This window comes from Oreochromis aureus, linkage group 14, assembly GCF_013358895.1.
Source record: "Oreochromis aureus strain Israel breed Guangdong linkage group 14, ZZ_aureus, whole genome shotgun sequence".
Taxonomy (NCBI): Eukaryota; Metazoa; Chordata; class Actinopteri; order Cichliformes; family Cichlidae; genus Oreochromis; species Oreochromis aureus.
In genome coordinates, this window is record NC_052955.1 from 13955344 (window position 1) to 13977897 (window position 22554).

The following is a 22554-nucleotide window of genomic DNA, read 5'->3' on the forward strand; positions in this document are numbered from 1 at the left end:
CATGCACACACATTCACACGTGCGCGCGCCACTCACATCCACGCACACATTTCTTTTCTGCAGTCTCTGACTAATGAGGCCTGGGGCTGGAGATGGTTCCATCAAGGAACTTCCCCCTCTCTTTCTCCTCTCTCTCTCTCGTTCTCAAACACGCACCTGATTGATAGCAGTGATTTGACTGAGAAAAGGGAAATGGGAAATTGAAAAATGGTGGGAGAAGATTGGAAACAACGTGCTGATTATAAACTCTGTGAGGAAACAAAAGGCTTTCCCTCTGCCTTTTCTCTTAGCTCTGAGGTAGCAGGTGTGTGTCTGACAGGTGCCTGATTGAGGCGCACAAAAGACATTACAACTGCAAACAAATGGACGTATTTAGCGTCCCCGGATGCAGTTAACGTTTTGGGCTGATAGAAGTGATTATGAGTATATGAGCACACGCAGCCGGGGAATGGGCACAGGTGTTTGGGTGAGTGGAGCAAGAAGGCAGCCATGTTATTGTTGTGATGATAATAATCCATCTATACAATTAATGGTATGCCATCACCAAGGTCATCAGCCTTTGGAGATGTATTTAATATGTCTCATATTGTAATAATAGAGCCTTTCTGCGCTGGCGACAGATACACAGGAGGTGTAAGACCGCACAGATTTATCATCATGAGAAAAAAAAAGGAAGAAGCATGAGTGAGAAAGTGAGAACAACAGGCGCTGTGTTCCAAATTCACTGATTTACAAAATAACCTCAGTTACCTCGATGCCATCGCCATTTATTCTGGTCTTTTTATGTTTATGCTCTTGTGTTTCATGATCAAAAAAACCCAAAACAACAAAAAAAACAATAGCACTTTAACAACAGTGGCATAAATTAGCCACTGCCTCCTTTTGGAAAGCCTTTGTGTATTCCATAAATAAGGGAGCATCTTGGCTGAAGCCCCGGTGGTTTAATATTCTCTGAGAGCTTCCAGACAGTGAGTGGTGGTGCAGCAGCTGTCTCTTGACCCTGCCGGACCCCCACTTACCCCTCTGACCAGCTCCTTTCCACTGGGCAGGCTGTGGCGATGACAAGCCTGTCAGAAGCTTCTCCTAATGTCCTAATTACCCCTCACACACACATATATGCAGGCGTGCTTGCACAGATGTACACACATTCCTAGTGAGTAAGCAGATATGCTGGCAGACAAGCTAAAAAGGACGCACTCACGTTCTCGCCGTTTCCTGCGTGAGTATTGCTCATGTGAATTTTCCTTGCAAGAGACCACACTATAGATGAGGCATTACAGTGTAACCAGAATAGCATAGACTTTTCTTGGAGTCTTGATTTGAAACATTTCTTTTCTTTTCTTTTTTTTTTTATCTGGGCACAATCACAGCGTCGGTTTCTCTACTGTGATAACAAACGTGGCACTCCTGCTGCAACTTTCTTTTAAAAACTGAGACCAGGCTGAAAAGAGGTTTCAAAGTGCCTGCTGCCTCTGAGCAGAAAAAAAAAGACACCGAAAAGTTGCACCGTCACCCGAAATAGACAACCTGAATGAGATGTGACGTGTCACTTTGCCAGAGGTTAAGCTTTGCTTCGGCTTAGAACACGAGTCTCTTCTCTGGTGCATGGTTTTGGGTGCAGAGCGTAGTGCTGCTGCCGCTGCTGCACTTAAGTCCGTGCTCAGTCAACTAGTCTTGTTAACATAACAGAGTGGATCATTGTGCCTGGTAGGAAAAAAAAAAGGAAATCATTGTACCTCCCAGCAAAAGCAGTTGCTAAGTGATTCATAGACCCCGATAGTTACTGCATTTGTCACAATCAGCATGACTTAATCGTGTGCTGCTATACCGTTCTCTCTTCCTCATATTATGCTGATTTGCGATATATCTTTTGGAAAAGTGTTGTTTTCTTGTCAAATTACCTTTAGTTTGACAGATCTAAAGCAACCACTGTCTCTTTTATTTTGCTTTTATTTTTGCCACTCTTCTTAGTAACAGGGATTGTGTGGTGCCTATCATGTGAGACCGTGTGGAAGAGCAGCCTGGCATCCACACTCATCAGAAATTTGTTAGCAGTTTTTTTTAAAGACACGCACACAGCCCACCCCCTTGCTTTTTTTTTTTTTTTATGACACGACTGTAGGAGACGAACACTACCTGAGCTGTGCGGAGCTGTCATGAAAGCGGTTGGCTGCTGTTTGCAATTTTTTTCTCTTTTTTCTGTCAGCCGCAGAGACATTTTCATGTGTATTGTGAATGACAGCACCCAGTCAGGTACACCAGTGATATTATTCACCTTTTATGCTTTCAAAGGCGTTTCCAACACTGACATGTCTTAATTTGAAAATTGTATTCACAAGAACACCCATCTTTGGGAATTTCTGTGCAATTGCAGATGCCCATAGCACTTCACTGAGGGGGGACAGGGCACCAAATTCAATATAGCTGCTTTTTTCTTTTTTTATCTGACAACATTTCTGAAGGATTACCCTTTAATCTCCCAACGCAGAGACTCGCGTCAGCTACATGTGTCTTGCTGGCGCTGCACACACAATCAAGCAATAGATTGGACCTTTACAAAGCATATCCCATTAACACAGAGCAATTACCCACTTCTGTGGGGATATTTGCAAAATCTCCTTTTTGTTGCGGTTTATCAAGCAGAAACATGCTTTGCATCTCCTGTAAGCCTACCTGATTATAATGTCTCAATTGACTCAGGGGAAATTTAATCTGAATATTCCTGGCCGTGTTTACAGGTGAGCATTTTCTGATATCTCACTGACTGGTTGGGCTGGATTAAGTAGTACCGGAGAGGTGATATATAAAAGATGTGGGTCAAGTACATAAATGAAATGCAACTTAATTAGTTCTGCCATTTTACAGAGTAGAAAATAGCTCTTTTATTAGTATAACAAGAGCACACAATCTTGAGAGGTCCACTCAGAAGCTTTTTGTAGAGATTTAGGCCATATTATTCAGTTATAATTGGCGGATGACGTTGGCTCCATTGTCATAGAGATTAAGCTGCTCGGTAGCTGTTATGATTTCAACCACGTCAACTTTTAAGTCATCTGCTTGACTAAATGTTATGTAATCCCAACTCAGCTCTGTTTGCTTTTTTTAAAGGTTCTTAGGAGTCAATTAATGGCTATTTTCATGACACGTTAAGCAGTGAGTAAGCCTAATATTATTTCCTTAGGCTCAGTAGACTTTTTAGACTTTGTGTTTTGCAACAACCCATAACTCAAAGAAGTATTTCATAATTTGCAAGGTTGATTTATTCCAAAGGAATGACTTACTTCCCACTTCAAATGGGAAAAAAAAAAAATCCTTTATTTTGGTAGATAAGAAAGGTCTCCCACCTGAGAACTGTCGGCACTGAACTTTTGTCTGAGCACCCACAGACTGTAACTACAGATGGGCTTAGCCACTTTTCACAATGTAGCTGCAGACATTTTTATTTATTTATTGTATTTTTGAGAAGTGATCATAGTTTGGATGAGAGGGCAAACTGCTGAGACAGCAGTTAATGCTTGTTTAATGAGGTGTATCCATATATACCGCTTGGGTGCATCCCACTGTCAGTATCTGCTAATTTATGCTAAGTAATATACAAATAAAATGCTAAAGAAAAGCAGGAGTGCAGGTACCTTGCATGGTTTGTTGGTGCTAACTGCACAGCAGGCCATAATAACTGAACTAAAACACCAACCCCACATGCATGACAGAGAGGTGGCTCAGCTCTGTAACTTGAGGCATGTACACTGTCACTCCAAATGGCCAAGCTGCTAATAATGGATAGCATTATAGCTTAATGTAGCTTAAATAGGTGGCCTGTAAAAACAGTTATACAATTCTTTCACTTCTTCACTTCTTATTAGTACATGAGGATCTGCCAGGCCTGGGAGCTGCATTGAGGCCTTCCCCAAACCGCAGCTCAATTCTTGATTAAGCCATTCACCTTAATCTACTAAAAAACGCTGCCAAACCCAAAATGAGGACATGAGCCCAGCTAGTGAATTGTCATGATGTAAGATATTAGCTTTAGGGATTAAAACTGCACTTTTTGTACTGGACTGAAAGCTGCTATAAAAAAAACTGATCATTGATCATTTTAACTTGCGAGTCTTCAGGGTGTGACTCACCTTTGAACCCTGCATCAAGTGGCCATCAGAGGAACTGCTGCCTTGACATTTGAGTCTTCATTTTTCAGCCCTGGAGTTGCTATTTGTATGCACACTATTAGGCCAATAGGCTACCTACAGTATAAACCTGGAATGTCTGCTAATTCGTTTTTCTGTTGATAAATGACTAGATAGGCTTTCAGCTAAAGTATGGAGCATGCTCAGATGTCATGAAGACTTCTCCAACCATTTCATCTGCAGTTCACAGAAAAAATAAATGGCATCTATAAAGCATATCTGTGGAAACTATACAAATTGTTTAATAGGGATTTCAAACTAGTTACAACTGATAAGAAAGACGAGAGTAAAGTGTTAGAGACTGGTTTTTGATCTTATTTGTGAGGAAAGCAGAGTTTCTTTCATCAGTTTGCTTTGTGAAAATTCTGACCTCAAAAGTCGCCTGTGTTTATTGGGTCCACTCTGCAGGAGTCCGCTTCTCCATCCGATTTCCTTGAAGAGAAAAAGTTTGAAGCCCACCTCTGATCCTACTAATTAAATGAAAACACAGTGGGCTACCCACAGTAAGACAGCATTGCTCCACACACACATGCACTGTCGCAAAGGTAACCAGTGTGGGTGTCTCTATGGGGAACTACACAGAGCTCCAGCATCCCACTCTGTTGTGTCCTCTTATGCAGTGCGATCACACACTAGGTTGACATGCAACACGCTGCAGATCATGAGCATAAATAAGCAAGGGATGTTTTACCTGAAAGGAAGAACATTAATTCAAAGGCATCACTCTAGTACTGAGAAGAAATGTTGCCTCATTAGTGTTACCCCACTGCTTTTACCGAGCAGTAGGAAGAGAGAGAGGCTATGTGCCACTCTTGCCACACAGACATCTTGTCTCCGGAGATCTTAGTTTGCCTCAGTGACTAAAAAACAGCGTGCATTATTATGGATTCACTAGGGTGGCAATGGGTTGAACGCAGATCCCTGAATACTGGGGCACTTAGAGCCTCACTTCGTATAGAAAACATACTGCAGTGCAAGAGTCTGCCCTTTCAAATGTTCACAATGAGCCGGTTTCCAGCAGGAAATGTAGCATCAATGTAGGTGGAGAGTGTGAAATGCTCCACTTTTGTGTTTCTGAACATAATGTTGCTCATTGTGCAGAACGGGAAGATGAGATTTGGATGAAAAGGAAAAGAGGTGAGGCGACAAGGACAGACATTATTTGGAGGACGGTTAGCCTGCCTGCTCTCATCCAGTGTGATTGACATATTGGTGCAATGGGTGCACTCGCACGAATGCCATCACATGCATTTCCCCAGAAATCTGTCTATCAGCACTGTCTAAGCAGAGCGACAGCCATGACATCTAATCACAGGCGCGCTGGCACCTCATAACTTCTACCTAATGTGCTGCAGGTACAGAGGAGAGAAGGGGAGCGCTGCACGACAGCACCCCCGCCACCAAAACACTATTTATAGCCCCTTCAGAGGCCACCAGCAGGAAGTGGATCATACTGAAGGGTTAGGGAAGGTGTCACTACACTATATCACAAGTCTCTGTGTTTAGATATAGGTCTCTGTTGACAAGATTAAACACTGAGATGCCCCGCTATCAGGCCGACGCATTTTTCTGGGTTATAGTCCTGACAAAGTATTGCAGCAAAACGAGGGCAGATATGGTACACATACAAGATGATAATGAGTCATTTACATAATGTTGCTACAACATTATAATTACCTGGCAATTAAAGCAGCTCAAAAGCCTCATTATGGACTGTCCTGAGGGCTGGTTGGACTGGGATACATGCAGCATGCTCATTCAAGCTCAAGTCTATCAACGTATTATTCGTGAGTTCATTTTTTTTTTACATGAACTGCCCAGAAGCCTCATTCTGGTGAATTATCACATAATAAGGAAGTTTTGGCTGACACGCTGTGTTTTAGAAGAAGCAAAGCTTTAAGTTGGTGAGATATCGTTGCGGGCTCCTGGACAACGTTCAAAATTTGTTTCCCATCATGTGTGATTTGTCACTCACATTTTTGTGTCCCGAGGGAGTTGCTGACACGTCGAAAATGCACAAAGGAGCCATAACAAGGACATGTGTCATACCTTACACCCTTATTAAGCCAGCAATGACAAGTTAGACAGGCAGTCACTTCACCATACTGTACAGCACGCTTGGCACTGAAGCTCCCATTGCTCACAGCCAGAGTAAAGAAGCGCCAAAGTCTGTGTGAAATGTCAATATAATAAAAGATGGTGCGAAATATAAAAATGTAGATGTGCAGCAAAGGGCAAGAGATATGTGTGTGTGCGTGTGTGTGTGTGTCAGGGTTGTTTATGAATAGCAGACAATGAATGATGGAAGCTCTCCCGAGGGTACAGGCCCTGAGCAATGCTGCAGGGACTTGGGAACGCGCCAGTCTCCCATGCCCTGTGAGATGCCAGTTTGGGTGGGCACCGTTCCGAATGGGTGCTCTCTTCTCCAGGATACACGGCGGGTCCCAGGGGAGCGTCTCCAGGCAGTGGCTGCTCCACAGTGGGGCTGGCTGGAATCTCAATCAGGGACACGAGGGGTAGAAAACAAAGTCCAAATATTCCCTCCGTACCTCTATATTGATGTAACATCGGAAAATAGATGAAGGCAGAAAAATGGCTCATTACGTTGGGATCGCACACACCTGTGGAAAAATGGACTGGATTGTAAAAATGACTCATTATGATGGCTTTTGTATTTGTCTTAATTGGTGGAAAATTACACAAATAGCATATGGAGCTTGAATTTAATGAATTTCAACATGCCTATTTAAAAATTATGAATACGCTTTTGGTTACCAGTGGAATATAGCTCCCTGCTTACATCCTGTCTGCTCACAACTTGTCTGTTTTTTTTCTCCTCTTTTTCACCTGTGCTGCAACAGGAGCTGCTGAAACCCTGACAGGTAATCTTTCTTTTTGCTTCCTGCTGTTCATTTGGAAGTGCTTGCTTCTGTCTGTGTCTGTTGATTGGCTGTCCATTGCGGTTTGTTCATCTGTGCATATTTACATGAATGGCTGGTTATGTTCATAACGTTTCTTTTCAGGAAGGAGGAGATAGCCGTCGGCTCACAGCTCTGATCCGCTGTTTTTATTTGTAATTCTCAAATCAACATTTCACCACATGTAATGGCTGATTTCGATTTCTTTTCAAGCCACTTGGTTTCTTCTTCAATTTGTCTGTAGTTTTGACACATTCCTGCTCCTAACTATGGAAGTTTTGCTAATCTCCTCCCATTCTGTAGCCTCTCCAAAAGTAGAATCTCAGCAGTAAAAGTGTGAGGAATGAATTTAACAATGTGTTTTTCTCTCTTCCCGAGCTGTAAACAGCAGTATTTTCACATAATTTCCATCCTGTAATAAACTAAATCAGTGCTACTTCCCAGGCTAAGAGCCATAATTACCTAGTTTGAGGGGTGAGGCTATGAAAAAACAGACCTGTCACGACAGAATATCCACTAAGGTTATTTTCCCAAGCTGCTACTTTATCAGAGGATAAGTGTTGCAAGTAAACAGTCAAAAAGAGTTAATATGGAATGAAGCATGATATTATACTATTAGTGCCTGAACTTAACTGAATTACTAGTTAACTTATTACTAGTAGTAGTCCTGGGTTGGCCCACCTTTTGCCTCCAGAACTGCTTTAACAGCACTGTTTCAACAAGGTGCTGGAACAGTTCTCAGAGATTTTGGTGAGTATCGTCATCGTCTGTTAAACAGTTGTTGCAGATTTGTTGGCTGGACAGCAAAAATAATCAGTTAGGCTGTTACATTAAAATGATAATCAATTGATAGTGGACCAAAGTGTACCCAGAAAATATCCCTGACATCATTAAACCAACACCAGCAGCCTGAACTGTTGATTCAAGACATGATGGGCCCATTTCAATTTCTGACCCTACCATCTTTATGTCACAGTAGAAGCAAAGACTCATCAGATCAAGCAGTGTTCTTTAATTTTGGTGAATGCATACAAACTGATAGGAGTCTGGTCTTCTGCTGCTGCAGCCCATCTGGTTCAAGGTTCAATGTTCAGTCAGTGATCAGTGCTGAGTGTTCAGTGTTGTGCATTCAGAGATGCTTCTCTGCATAGACATGTAAAGCCTAGAAATCTCTGTGACGTTGTGGTCAGCAGTTCACCAGTTTTTAACCTCCTAAGACCCGAACTCTTTCATGGCGTGCATTTTTCATTTCTCTTTGCTATTTGGCTTTATAGTGTTCGATAGGACACTATAAAGCCACAATCGAGTAATGATGTGCAAAACTCTTTATTTGGTGTCTGAACACAGCAGCGTTTTGCCTGAGTACAAAAACAAAATGAGAAACAACAATTGTGCCCCTTTGAACAATATGGCTCATTTGAAAGCCATTTGAAAGAGCAAAATTTAGTATTGTGGTCTAGACAACCCAAAATGTGATGTGGACGCCGGGTCCTAGGAGGTTAAACTACTCAGACCAGCATGTCTGGCACCAGCGATTATACCACATTCAAAGTCCCTTGAATTGCCTAAATGTATCGAGTTGCTTCCATGTGATTGGATGGTTATGTGGTGTCATTAAAGAGCAGTTGAATAGGTGTACCTAATGAAGTAGCTTGTGAGTGTAGTATATGGTGTTTAACCTTTCAGGGACCAATACAAAAACAAACAGTGAAAACAGTGAGCGTGCAGACCTAGTGAGAATCATTCAAAGGGATTTCTCATATCTTTGCGGTTTTATTAGCTTAAAACTCATCTCTAAAGAGCTGCTACCGCTGATGAGTGTGATTTATAAACCCACTGGAAAGTCTTTCGTTTCTGTGAGAAAAACAACACTGTAATATTTTAGTTGATAAAAGATGCTTTTTCAGGCAGGACATCCTTTTTTCTAGTTGTGTTGCAGCATCATTATACAAACGGGCACCCTTAGCTTCTAAGAGAGCTTATATTTAGTTAGAAAAAAAAAGGTGGTCAAATTAGGGGGTACGAATTTTTTTTTTTGAAGCTTTTCCATGCAGGTCTAGGAGAAATGGCACAGCGCTAATTATACCCTGAGACACAAGCCTTCTTTCTTGTGAACATCCTTAAAACAGCATTTCATCATGAGGATCAGGATTTAATGACTGAGAGGGATAAAGTGCAAAAAGGCAGCATCAGAGAAGGAGAGGGAGAAACTTTTATTGTTAATGACTGTCTATAGTCCTGGTTGTTCCTTGAAAGGACACGACTGCTGCAGACAGCGGTGACTCAAGGGAGAGGAATTGGGGGCTGGCTATCCTGCTTTTTGCTGCCCCTTTCATGTCTTTTGATGTGAAAACAAGAGAGAAAAGTTCAAAGAAAGAGCGAGTGCCATTCAAAAGGTGCCTGTCTCCGAACTTCTGATGGAAGAGCCGACCCCCTAATATTTCCTGATTTCGTCAACTTTTGTAAAAATTGGTCAGGTTTGTGCCGTTTTGCATTTTGAGTACGGCTGATGAGCCGAGACTCCGTGCCAGACACTTCATGCCAGATTGTACATCCCCTTGGAGAGCACACAGACTTTTGAAGGTCTGTATTTCCCTCTGACTGTTTCATTCAGTATGTTGTGATGCAGGAACAGGAGGGCAGCCATGTGTAGAGATACAGGCACTTTACTCTCCCAGACAGCTGCTGGAATGAGTGTGAATTTATCAGCCAGTCATCTGTGCCATGCCTCTGCCCACTCCCCCCTTCATCCCCACCCACCACCCAGAATTAATGACTGCCTTTCCTCATTTGCACCCAATCATGACTAGGATGCCGAGGCAATTGAAAATGTTTACTTCAATTGCGAAAACCCTCCATGTTCCACAAAGTGGCCTGTTTTTACTTTGATGGGATTGCTAATCACAGCGACGTTATTTATGTGTGTTTTGAATTGGAGATGAGCCTAGGCTAGGATATTGGAGGGGGACCAACCTTGCTTGGGGCTGCTAAACCTTATGGAGAATTTATCTTTTGCGTTCCCTTTCTCTCAGTCCAACAGATTGGGAGCTGAATAACCTTGCTTTGAGGCTGCTCTATGTTGCTGTTGTGACTGCCAAATATATTACTTTTACAGCAATGAAATAAAATAGACATCAAAACACTACACTTTGCTTTTGCCTAAAAACACTATTATGTAGTGTACAGAGGAGCTGCACTGTATTGTTTTCTTTATACTATACTAGATGTTACATCCACATTTTAAATCTTCACGTGAGGTCATTTTTGATGTGATGCTCACCATTATCTTGTTTTATTCTATTATTTTAGATGGTAAACAACTAGTGTAGCTAGAAAGTGCCTCTTTCTTCTTATCACTGATTCAGTCATTCTCATACACCATATTGCTAATGGGTCAGGAGCAAATTATGTGATACTGGAGACTTTAAAAGCTGTGATTAAAGTCTGATATAGGTCTTTTTTGTGGACTAATAACATTCTGTGAAACCCATGAGACCAGAATACTGACTTTAAACTAATGTAGCTCATCAGAACAAACCCTGAATTACCGTCATATTGAATTTTTCCTTCACCTCACAATGAGCCCTGTTTCCTTGAAATTACTTCCTTATTCAAGTAAACTGCACTCTCAAGGGAGGCATCTCCTGGATTCAAATACGTTTGTAGTCAAGTCAACATATCTTTGCCATTTATGTTTTTGTTTTCCTCCCTTTTTCAGGCAACAAATCATATTAGATGGTTGGAACGCCTCGGAACCAACCCTCAGAAACTGAGGAGAAGCTGACATGAGCTCCAGCTTCTTCTTTGAGTCGTGTTTGTGCCTAATCTAATCTGAAAAGTCAACTTAAAAGAAAAAATGAGTAGAAAGTCTCCTAAATGACTGAAGGTTACAACCTGGGGTTAAAGTGGGATTTCACAGGTGTAGCAGTGCAGCTTGGAGAAAAGAAGAACTCAAATAGTCACAACTTTTGTATAGACTGTGACCAGCTGACCTGTGTTGTAACACCAATATTCACTTCTCTTTATTCAACTGAATTCAGCAACTTATAAGTAGGTGTTACTTAAACCTTATGGCTAGATTTCCAATCCCTAGATGCTATACAGCTATTATGAAAGGTAGAATTTGGTGAGTGAATCTAATACACATTATTGCCTTAAATGCAAAGTAATTGCTACCCTATATGTAACCAGTCCATTACTGAAGACTTTATCACAATACTGCAAGCTAACCAGGTTAGCCTGCGCTAAACTGCCTAGTTTTTAATGCAATGTTTGAATAACACAGACACACTATACTTCAGTTTGTTTTACAAGATATTTTACTAAAACATAATTCAGCAGCACACCTTGTTTAGATCCAGTATATGATTTTAAAAAATCTGCAATGAATCAGGACATTATATGCAAACTTAGCATTGCCAATGTGTAACATTTCACTTGCTAAGCTGTGCTCACCTTTGAAAATAGTCTCCCGTCTACTCCTTTCCTCCCTTTCTTACATCTCTCTGTGTCACATATTAACATGTTTCCTCACGACTTTACATTTAACTCACAGACACATTTTGTCAAACTGCACAAAATAGTTTGTATGTTTATTGAGCTGTTTGAAAAGGCACGTTTGAAATTACATACCACATAAAAACAATAATCCTCCTCAGTAGTTAGCCAGATCCTTGAAGTTTCGCGATTGCCACTTTACATCTGCACCATTAACACATCACAAGAATGAGGATGAAAAAGGGATGTGTTAAAGGTTCAAGTATGTCCATGATGTTGCTGGAAGCAACGCCAGGCTGCAGCACATGAGAAATGAACTCTTTTGACAGCCATTAACTGATTTCTTCTGACCCACAATCCCCTGGTTACAACTCTTCAACATGGTTTTGGTTCATATGTGAGGATGAGGATCAGATCGTGCTATTTTTCAGCCTGTTTTTAAACTCGTGCTGTTACGCTGTCACAAAAAAAGGCTGTTTAATTCTGTGTTTAACCATAAAGCCTGGCTAGCATACCAGTAATGCCCTTGCAGTTAGCTACAATGATAAATCCATTCCTGTCTTTCTGGCTGTCACATAATTTTTCTCCTTAGGTTAACTTTTACAAGGTCTTTATCATTCAATCATCTATCATTGCTTGTATTAGAAATGTAATAAAAGTTCAACATTTGTGGCAGGGGGTTGGGCAGGAGTGTGGAAGGTATTGTCACACTGGTATCCAGTCTGCTATAGCAAGCCAAGGATTTTTGCATTGTAAATTTGGCCTACGTTTCAGAACCGTTACACCTCCCCGTGAACTCGCTTGTCAGGTATTTTGTTGAAGAGAAAATAAGTTTGTGTTCAATTGTAAAGGGGAATATAGTGTAGCTGTTAGAACTTATATTTTAGGAAGCAGGGTTGTCACGATATGTAGTGTTTATTGATTAATTCACAGTAAAGCGTTACACAGTTTTTTCGGGTACTTGGTAGATTGTGGTGATTCCTCTATGGATTCAGCCTGTGTCAGTGTGCACAATTTGGCACTGACTTGTCACAATGTAGGTGGGATCCACACTTTTCTGATCTGCATGTGCACTATCCACTCATTATTTGCTGTGGGTTGTTTTTACACAGGGGAAACTAAAGGTCTAATGTACATGCTACGTTAAAACATAGATTTCATTTCCATTTTTATATGCATTACAATCCATCAGTCGGAGGTAATGTGCTGAAAAAGATGGGGCTTCAAACCTTTTTTGCATTTACTCATGTACTCTCTCATTTACACATTCATTCATTGTTGTCTGAGCAGTTATTCTTGGACGTACTCTTAGTCCATGCCTGTTCAGCAGTATTACATTAAATTATCCTCACCCACATTAGCATGTAGTAAATATTACCTATTTACGATAAACCTTTAATTGACTGTATTGTGTACTTGTTGGACATAATCTGTGGCTGTTTTTACCTATTACCTTCCTTTTGTCCTGAACCTGAGCCCCGGCAGCAGAGTGGAATGAAATGGGTAGTTCATTGCATCAGACAGGTCTGAGGAGCTTTTCTCCACAGGAGGTTAATTTCTTATTGCTTGCCGCATTCACAGAGTTCATTTTGAATCATGTTAGTTTGCCTGTCTATTCCCATTATCACTATCTGAAAATGCAGGCGTTTTTTTTCCCCCCTCCACTTTGTAAATGTCAGAATGCAATAGAGGTGTCTGACAACTCGGGCATGCAAATGTGCTTTTGATGTTTTCTTGGGGCTGTGGCTTAGAGTGTTGTTCCTCCGCTGGTGTGAATCTGAGGCATTAAAACGTATTCTCCATTCTTCTTACGCTTTTTTGGCTCCTGCCAGATAAATATAGCACAAGGTGACTTTTGATTCTCTTCCTCTTTCTCTCCAAAGACAAGGGAAACAAAGCAAGGCTTTTTGTGTGGGGGGGGTTTGGTGTGAGGTGTAAGTTACGATGACAAGGTCCAGAGTCTGTCAGTGGCAACAATGCCAGTGTACAGAGAGTGACTCAGATGCTTACAGCACTTTTATTCCTAGAGATACAGAACAGAACCGCTGAGCACACTGAGCACACATTGGTCACATGGAACCTCAGATGGAGGGCTCTGATAAAGCTTAACCATATACAGCATCCAACTCGGCTCATCTCTCCTCTCTCTGTTCTCTCGTGCTCTGTTTAACTCCCCCTCTCTTCTTCACCTCCTCCACCCCGCCCATATCTACTACTTGCCACTTTCTTACACTCGTTCTTTGTCTCTTTTTCTTCCTACCCTCTCCTCACTCCCTACCTTCGTGGGCAGCAGAGCTTACAGCCCATCTGGCACTGACTCACAGGGCCCACTCTGAGCTGGGGGAGATCAATAGTGACAAACACTGCACATGGCTCTTATATTAAAAGGATTAGACATGGCTGCAAACAGACAATCTACACGGCCTATTCACGTATCTTTGCACTGTGCGTGTGTTGACATGCAGTCCCTGTTGTTAGAAGCATAAATATTTAAGATACTTTAAATATCCAGACAGAGATGCTTGTTCCACATTTCAAATGTATTTTTTGCTTCTGTATTTTCCGCCTGCGTTGTGAAGTCGAAGGTCAGAATCTGGCAACTGACAACGTGACGGTGATTGAGGGGGAAACGGCCACCATCAGCTGCAGAGTGAGGAACAACGATGACTCCGTCATCCAGCTGCTCAACCCCAACAGACAGACCATTTACTTCAAAGATGTTAGACGTAAGTGCCAGTGTATCTTGCACGCAGTGTATCTTGCACGCACACACACACACACACACACAAGATGTCTTTCTGCTGTGAGTCGTCATCATTCTTCCTTTTTTGAAGAAAAGCATTTGTCAGTTAGTGCCTGTATTGTGTTTGTAAGCATGAAGCCTTGAAATGCAAACTTGTGGTCCTTGTTTGCACAAAGACCATGAGTGCAAACAATTGATGGAAATAGAAGAAATCCAATTTCTTTTAATCCTGAGTACCAGATACCAAGAATATTTGTACTGAGTTTTAGAGAATCTTTTTTTTTTTTTTTTAAGTTTATGTCTTTTATACAGTAGTTCAGCACTGGTAAGATAAGCCTGGTCACTCTTGGCATACTCTCGCTGGTATAAATACTTTCAGGATTTTGATAGTTATGCACAGTATCTGGGCTTTTCGGGGTTGCCATCTAGTAAACAAACAAAATAGATTACTTCTACTACTACTATTACTTTTATTTTGGTCATTTTAAATCATAGCTGCTGAAAGCTGGAGTGTGTTGATGTGAGGACCCAAATGCAAGGACACAGAGAGGCAGAGTTTAAAACAAAAAGTGACTGACAGAAATTCCAAAAACTAAAATCCATAAAAAAGCCCAAAGGGAAAAATAAACAGAAATCCAAAACAGGTATGAGATAAATCCAGAAACACTAGGAGATAACTAGGAATTAAAGACAAACAGGGACTCGGAGTTAGGAGTAAACGATATAACACAACGGAAAAAGACTGAGTTCATTTATACAGACAGATGCACTGAGGGGTGACCAAAGAAAGTGGAAACAACAGGGGAACAAGAGACAGCTGAACTAGATAAGAACAGCACAGAGTAAAACATAGTATAAAACAAATGGGGAGACCAAAACCACAATTAGCCAGAAAAAAACAAACAATACTACTAGATATCAAAACCAAAGCAAACAATAATTAAACATAGAACAAATCAATTTGAAAAACTGGAACTCAACTCAAAACTCTTTCGACTCAAAAACACGGGGTCATGATGATAATATGACCCTGTGATAACAGTCCAGGATACGCTGCCCCCGTTTCCTGGAATAATCTGCAGAAGGAGCTGAAATTGTCAGAAATGGTTACCTTGGGGGAGTTTAAGTCAAATTTGAAAAGAACGAGAGAATACCTCTTTTAGTTAGTGCGACTGTTTTTAATGTCGCTCTTAATGACCTGATGTCGTATATTGTTTTTCACATGTTTGTGTGGAAAATTGCATTTGTTTTAAATTGTTATGTTGTTATGTGGCGTACGTGTTTTTGGCTTTTGCTGCCGTGATGCCAGGTCTCTCTTGGAAATGAGATTTTTACCTGGATAAATAAAGGATTAATAAAATAATAATAATAATAACACATATGCATTTGCTACTATTTAATTTATCCTAATCATATTAATCATAAGCAAAATAAGGTTATAATAATGGTTCTTCTTCCAGAAGACTCTGGTGCAAGAATCTGTCAGGGTATCATTTAATCTGCAATTTGTGTATTAGTTACATGTTAAATACACAATTTCAAACTTCAACAACAAAAACTGTAACCTATTAAGCATTTTTTCCTCACTGTCAAATGGAATAATTTATAATCTATTGCAAAAACAAAACAAACAATTCTATTTAAAGTTACAAAATTTACCTCCACTTAAGCAGAGCCGAGATGTTTAGCTGTCTCTCTTTAATGTCACTCAAATGTGACAGCCTGAAATGATCCTGTGCATTTCTCACCGATATTTTATTTTTTAGTCAATTGTCAAAGAACACAATAAACAGATTAATCATAAACAGCCTATTCCTGCAGCATAGTGGAACATCATATTTCTCTTCATTAGCGTGTCCACAACGTCTCGTCTGCACTCTCGTATGGACTTTTTGCTTATTTTGTGCGACTGTTGCACGTAAAGAGCTGCAACAATTGTCAACACATCCCGTTCAAAGGAATTGTCCTGTGTTTGGCATTACCGTGAAGATATCAGATATCGCTACAACATCAGCTCCAGCTTTTTGTCAAATTTTCTGTGCAAACATGATTCCATCTGTCCTTGACTTTCTGGCTCTTTTACACATGTCATTAGGCTGAGAATACTGCAAGATTGATACGAGATAATTAACAATGCTACCATAATGGGAATACTTTTGTGTCCTTGTCACTGTTCGATTTTACGATAATCTCTTAGATTAGGATATTGAACATTATGATTATGCATGAGCATATGGGCTACTTCTACTCCGAACTGAGTTTTTGTCTCTGCTTTTTTTTAAACTTGTTTATATCTGGGATCTGAGCCAAGATTCAAGGTGAACGAGGAACACCCTTCATTTCGGTCTATATTGCGTCCCAGCTGTTTCACAAGTCTAGGTAGTGAGACGTGTGTTCCATTTTCTCACTCGCGAAGAGCATCGGGGGAGTTTGAGTACACATCTTTGTCATATTTGTACAAAATGCCTAAAGCTGTCTCACAATATGGCAGAGAAGAATGGACTGTAAAATAGCAAAGATCATGTTGTGCTCTACACCTAAAAAATATTTATTTTGACACCAAAGAGCAGATAAAAAAGCAACAGTGAATAATTCACTGTTACATCACAGAGACAATCAAATTTGGATCAGCACTGCTAAGGAAATCTTTCCATGATGTTAAGACAACGTTTTCCTCCTCGTGTTTTGTCGAGGCGCTCCACGTGGGCCTATAAACATGTCATTTTCTCCGCCTAACTCGATGCAGTGCCGTCTTTAATTACAAAAAACAAGCAGTTTTGTTTATCTACGATTAGATCTGAGTATATGTTTGGCTGGAGTGTTACTGGTCCGCCGCTGCATATTTGTGCTTCTGGTAATGGGGTTTAGTGAACCCCATAGCAGCGCTATTCTAGGCTCTGTTCCTAAAGGACTGCTGGTTCTGCTGGGACCCCCCTCGGCCAGTGGCATTGTTACCTGTCAACAGGGCCGCCCGACACAGTGGCAGATCTTTGTATACAAGGAAGTAAACAGCAGTGACACAGAGACGCACCAGGAGCCAGAACAGTAGCTACAAGCAAAGCGGCAGCCGCAGAAACACAGATACGCACACAAATACCAAAACGATAACAGCTTTACAGTACCAGTGAAAGCCATATAAACAAATTTCTGCTGCAGCAAATAAAGATGAATTATGTCACAGGTAGAAGCGGAGCGAGTCTTGTTAGGGTGAGCCATTTATTGTGCCAGATACATGCGAAATGACATGCAATTTGGCAGACTTGTCATCTGAAATGGGAAAAATGAGCCTTTATCAGTGAAGGTGGACCTCTTTGGATGGTGATGCAATTGAACACCATTATTTATTCACTGCATCTTCTCAGGAATTGTCTGACTTTGTGCTACAAAGGTTTAAAATGATACTGCCGAACGGCCTCTGGAAACCGGGTTGCTGTTACAGTTATAAGGCTGTTATAAGGATTATTTTTTTAATACTAATAAAGTGAGAGCATCAACCCAATGTGACAGTGTGAAAGTGTTCTTTCATAGTTAGGAGTGTGCAGAGAATTACCAGCCAAAGCTGCGTCTTTCCTAGACTTTATTGAGCTTTACAACAAGTTTCAGCTAATTGTTTAGCGGTCTAGCAACAACTTTGCCACCTTGTTTCACTTTCATCAATCTTCTCGCATCAGTAAAAAGCTTAGGAGTTGGCAGAGATCTAAACCCAAGCTGCAATAGACTAAGCACTGGATTTACAAGATTCGGATACCTAGAAACTCAGTGCAAATGCCATATTACTGCTTTGTCGTAACAAGTACGCCGGTTATAGCAGTACTTCTTTACGACATGAAGAATTGTGGCTGATTGAAATATATTTGACTTTAATATGCAAAAGCTCAGCCAATCTACTTCATAAGTATGCGGTGGGGACCTGGCACCATAAGCGAGCGTTTTGATTTAAATGTTCCTAAATTGTGATTGGAGCACAGAAATATGAGACATCCCCCTTTTCCGCTTCAGCCCTACTTGTAATGTACAGGCACAAATACTAAATTACTGATATAAAATATACCACAAGTGTTCTAAATTTGACAGGAAATAAATGTGTATTCATGAAGGACTTCATAAGTAGGATACTGTGAATCATTGGATCATTGGAGCATTTAGAGAAAGTCCAGATGTCACTTTCTTTCTAAGTGTTCAAGGACCACAACTTAAGGCCCATTCTAACTAAATATGTCTTACAGATTGATACAAGTAATGTGCTCCCAAAACTGTTTATAAATTGCACTTTGATTATGAAAGGTTTTCCAAGAAAAGTACAACAAATGCACAGATCATATATATGTATTCTTACCAATTTTTTTGATTCATTAAACAGTTCCGGCTGCTGGTTGGTGGACCTAGTACTGGTGTGCACAACAAATGTGATTACAGTTCTCAGTTTTGATTAGCTCATCACCATTTCAAAGCGCCAGAGCAAGGATGTCCAATCCTTGAATTTGACTTTCTGACTTCCTGATGAGAGCAGTCTCACTGGCTGCTGTGATTATTGATTTACTTGTGAGTTTATGTGATGAACGATGGACTGTTTGTTGCTATTTTTTGCCAAAATTGTAAGACAATTAACTAATTATCTTTCTTTTAAGCTCTTTGAGTTGGAATATGTTCTACTTTTATATTAATAAGCATGATCTTAGACTGGATAACATTTTTTTTCATAAAGCCATCATATTTCCTGATATTTAATAGGCTAATGAATGTAATCATTAGACATATTTTGGTGAAAATATGCACATTCTAATAAACAGCAGACACTGTGCATCATCCACGCTCTTATGTAAGCAGCGAGCCAGTTATGAAACAGCTTTGTGTAAACTGCCATCAGCATCTCACAAGTGAAGGGTTTCCCTCCCTAGCAGGTGCTTGGATTCTCAAAGTGCATCAGTGTCATTGTTTCCCTTTGAGGAGAGACTTCCAAAGAGCTCTCAAATTATATCAGGGAATGAGGTTTCATGTTGACACTGCCCCGAGACCTTGGGTAATGATCATGATGCTAAGTGTAAAGCCTGATGGGAATAATAAACTCCCTGCGCTTTAAGGGGGCTGAATTGAGTTCGTTAGCTCGACAGATGCAGAGAGGGCTTGATAAAGAAGGCAGGTCAAAACATCAAAAGGGCTCCCAATCAAATCAACCAAAGCTGTTTATGTAAAAGAGTGCTCTGGGATGAGGGCTGACCTAAATGAAAAGCAGTGGGTAAAACTCAGAGATGGCTAACCTAGTTTGATGACATTAAAAGAAATTTCAGCCAGTCTATACAGGCATTAGTATACATATTCTTGTCTACTTTTGATTTAGAGTTTGAGGCATCCGAGCCTCTCTTCTTGCACACAGTGATTTAATTCATTATGTATGTTTGAATGCCTCTGCTTTTTCTGGAATATGTGAGTTTGATGCATCCATCCATGACCAGCCGCAGCCCATTTTAAGAGTTCCTAGCTTGTTAGGAGTCTTCATGAGCACTCTTCACACTTTCCTTTCTTTGCGAGTGCTCTTTGGACTGTAAAGCTACTTTATAAATCAACTTGTATGAATCATTTTGAAACTCACTTTTCTTTTACTCAATTAAGGAGAAAGCCCACAAAAGAGCAGCACTCTGCCCACCACATTCTCTCCTCAGTCTCATTTTCTCCTATACTGTCTCCTTTGTCTTTCTCCGTCCTCTCTCTCGTTCTCACCACTCTCCACCATTTCCCCCACCCGTCCCCCTTCTTTCTCACCCCATGTCCCGTGTTTGTGTCCCTGTACTCCGTATCCTCACTGTCTCTGTCTCACATGTATCCCCACAGCTCTCAAGGACAGCCGGTTCCAGCTGGTGAATTTCTCTGACAACGAACTGCGGGTGTCTCTGTCCAATGTGTCACTCTCCGATGAGGGACGCTATGTGTGCCAGCTCTACACAGATCCTCCTCAGGAAGCCTACGCAGACATCACTGTCCTGGGTAGGTGTGAGGACACATGTGTGAACCTCACGCGCACACACTCTTTTGTTGTATTTTGCTCCATTATAGACGGTGAATATGAAATAATAGTAATCTTTGATCCTGTTATCTTTAGCAACTGAAACAAAATGTCAGCCAATTAGGCTCTCGCAGTGCTCAACAGCATAACGAAAAGGAGCAGATGCTGAAACTGATGGCTCAGACCGCGTTGGTTTTGGCAGCTGTGTTGACTATGTGAATCCCGGTGAATGTTGACTTGGCTGCTCCAAATGATTCCCTATTGAGAGTCAGCTGTGCCACACTTTGATGCTTTGGAGTGAAATTACTCTAGTTAAGCTTTATTATACATGCAGACATCCTGGGGGATTGAAAGGAATTAAAAGCACTTTAAAGTAATTACTCTAGTTGTACAATTGAAACCTAGCTGCAGTATTTCTGAACTAAGGGTTGCATTGAAGAGTCCTTGAAATAAGCACCCTGCTGACTTTTTTCTTTCAAGTAACTGGAGTTCAGCAAGTTTGCTGTGATGAGTAATACAAGGGATGAGGGAGAACTGTTCCCCATCCTCTTTTTACACCCATAGGTTCTAATCACATGTGCTTGTTTAACATTAGCTTAAAAGAAATGCAAAGAGATAGATTCGTGACTCATGCTAGCTGAAGGTATGTGTTAATGAATGCATCACAAACTCCTTTTATTCACCTAATAAAAAAGAACAACAGTATTTGAGGTAATGTGGTTTGTTGGTCCGCCGCTTGTTTGATGGATTGTCATGACACTTTGTGCAGATTATCACGCAACTCATATCAGCTACTTAAGCCCCTCTTGGGATGAATAAAATAAAAATGTGAGTCATATGACCTCTTGTGTAGGCACCTGCAGTGATTAAAATAAGCACACGTCTGCTCAATTAGACAGGTATGATATGAACAACTGCAAAAGCATCTGAAATGTGGACAAGCTGTTACAAATTAAAATATATTTTAGTCTGCAACAGCTTGTCTATTCTAGTAGCATCTAAATAAAACAATATTTCTCATGTGAGTTGGTAGAAATCGCCAAAGATATCAAATATACAACTAAACTAGTATCAGGCTTCCATTTTCCAGATGGTATAACAAAACTTTAAATAAATGATAATTGTTTGATTTAAAAATATGAACCAGTTCACTATATCAGCATGAAATGATGATATGTCACAGCCTCACAGCAGAACACACAAAAAAGAGTTTGTTTTCAGTTGTTTTCTACTCTCCATAAGGTTAACATTATAAATTAAAGCTTTGCTTGGATTGTGCATGCTTTCATTTAAAATGAGAACATGGAAAAGATTGGATCTCCTTAGACAATAACAGAATACTGCTTAATGTTAGCGTGTAGTTTATCCTTGCCACATTCACACAAGTTTCTTTTTATTTTTTAAGAGAAAATTGAGTATTTCTGTTATTGCTTCCCCAAAAATCTGCGAAAAGACTAGATATCTGTCATAGCTGGTGAGGCAACATCATTTTCAACCTCCCACACTAACAGCTACTTTAAACTACTGTGGTGAGTCTTTTAAGTGCCTACTACGATGCCGTTGCTAGCATTCATGCTTGTGCATGGTGTTAATTGCCTTGTGGTGCACCTATGCAGTGCTAGCCACAACAGAAACAAACAAAATCCTGGCTCTTTTTTCCTTCTTGGATCCTCTTTATTTGCAGTAGTGTCTTTTTTTGCTTGTTTGGTATATATGTCGCTCGAGTTATTCCACTTCTTTGTATAATCTCTTGTGTCCATCTCCTTCCAAAAATTCGCTGAGATATGTGAGTCCTTATATTGAATCTATAATTATTATTCCTCATACTGATGGGGGCGACCGTGGCTCAGGGGGTGAGTCCTTATATTGAATCTGTAATTATTATTCCTCATAGTGAAGACACAATACTTGTAGTTTTGCCTCTGTACACTCCACAGTGGACTGTAATTTGAACAATATGTGATTGAAGTGCAGACTTTCAGGTTTAATTCAAGAAAAAATGTAAATTATTGGTCTAATTGACTGCAAGCAGTTTCATGGCCATGTGAGGCCTATTCCCTTGTTATTTTATGACAAATAAACCAGACGTGCTGTCATTTATTGCTGTCATTAATGTAATTTTAAATATGAGAAATGTTAATGCCATTATTAGGCAGAAGACAATCAGAGTCCACAATTCAGAGATGCATTCATAAATGGAAATGCAGAGAG

At 40.5% G+C, this 22554-nt stretch overlaps 1 protein-coding gene across 3 annotated transcripts in view; it reads left to right on the forward strand.

The window, feature by feature from the left end:
• The window catches only part of cadm1b (cell adhesion molecule 1b), a 165372-nt gene that overhangs the window by 105431 nt on the left and 37387 nt on the right, over window positions 1–22554 (forward strand). For 2 of the 3 annotated variants that reach the window (XM_031760184.2, XM_039622821.1), the window contains exons 2-4: window positions 7046–7066; window positions 14179–14325; window positions 20172–20324. In XM_031760184.2, the coding sequence (XP_031616044.2) occupies window positions 7046–7066; window positions 14179–14325; window positions 20172–20324 (321 nt within the window). The remainder of the gene's footprint in view (window positions 1–7045; window positions 7067–14178; window positions 14326–20171; window positions 20325–22554) is intronic. The other variant, XM_039622820.1, reaches the window with a different exon arrangement.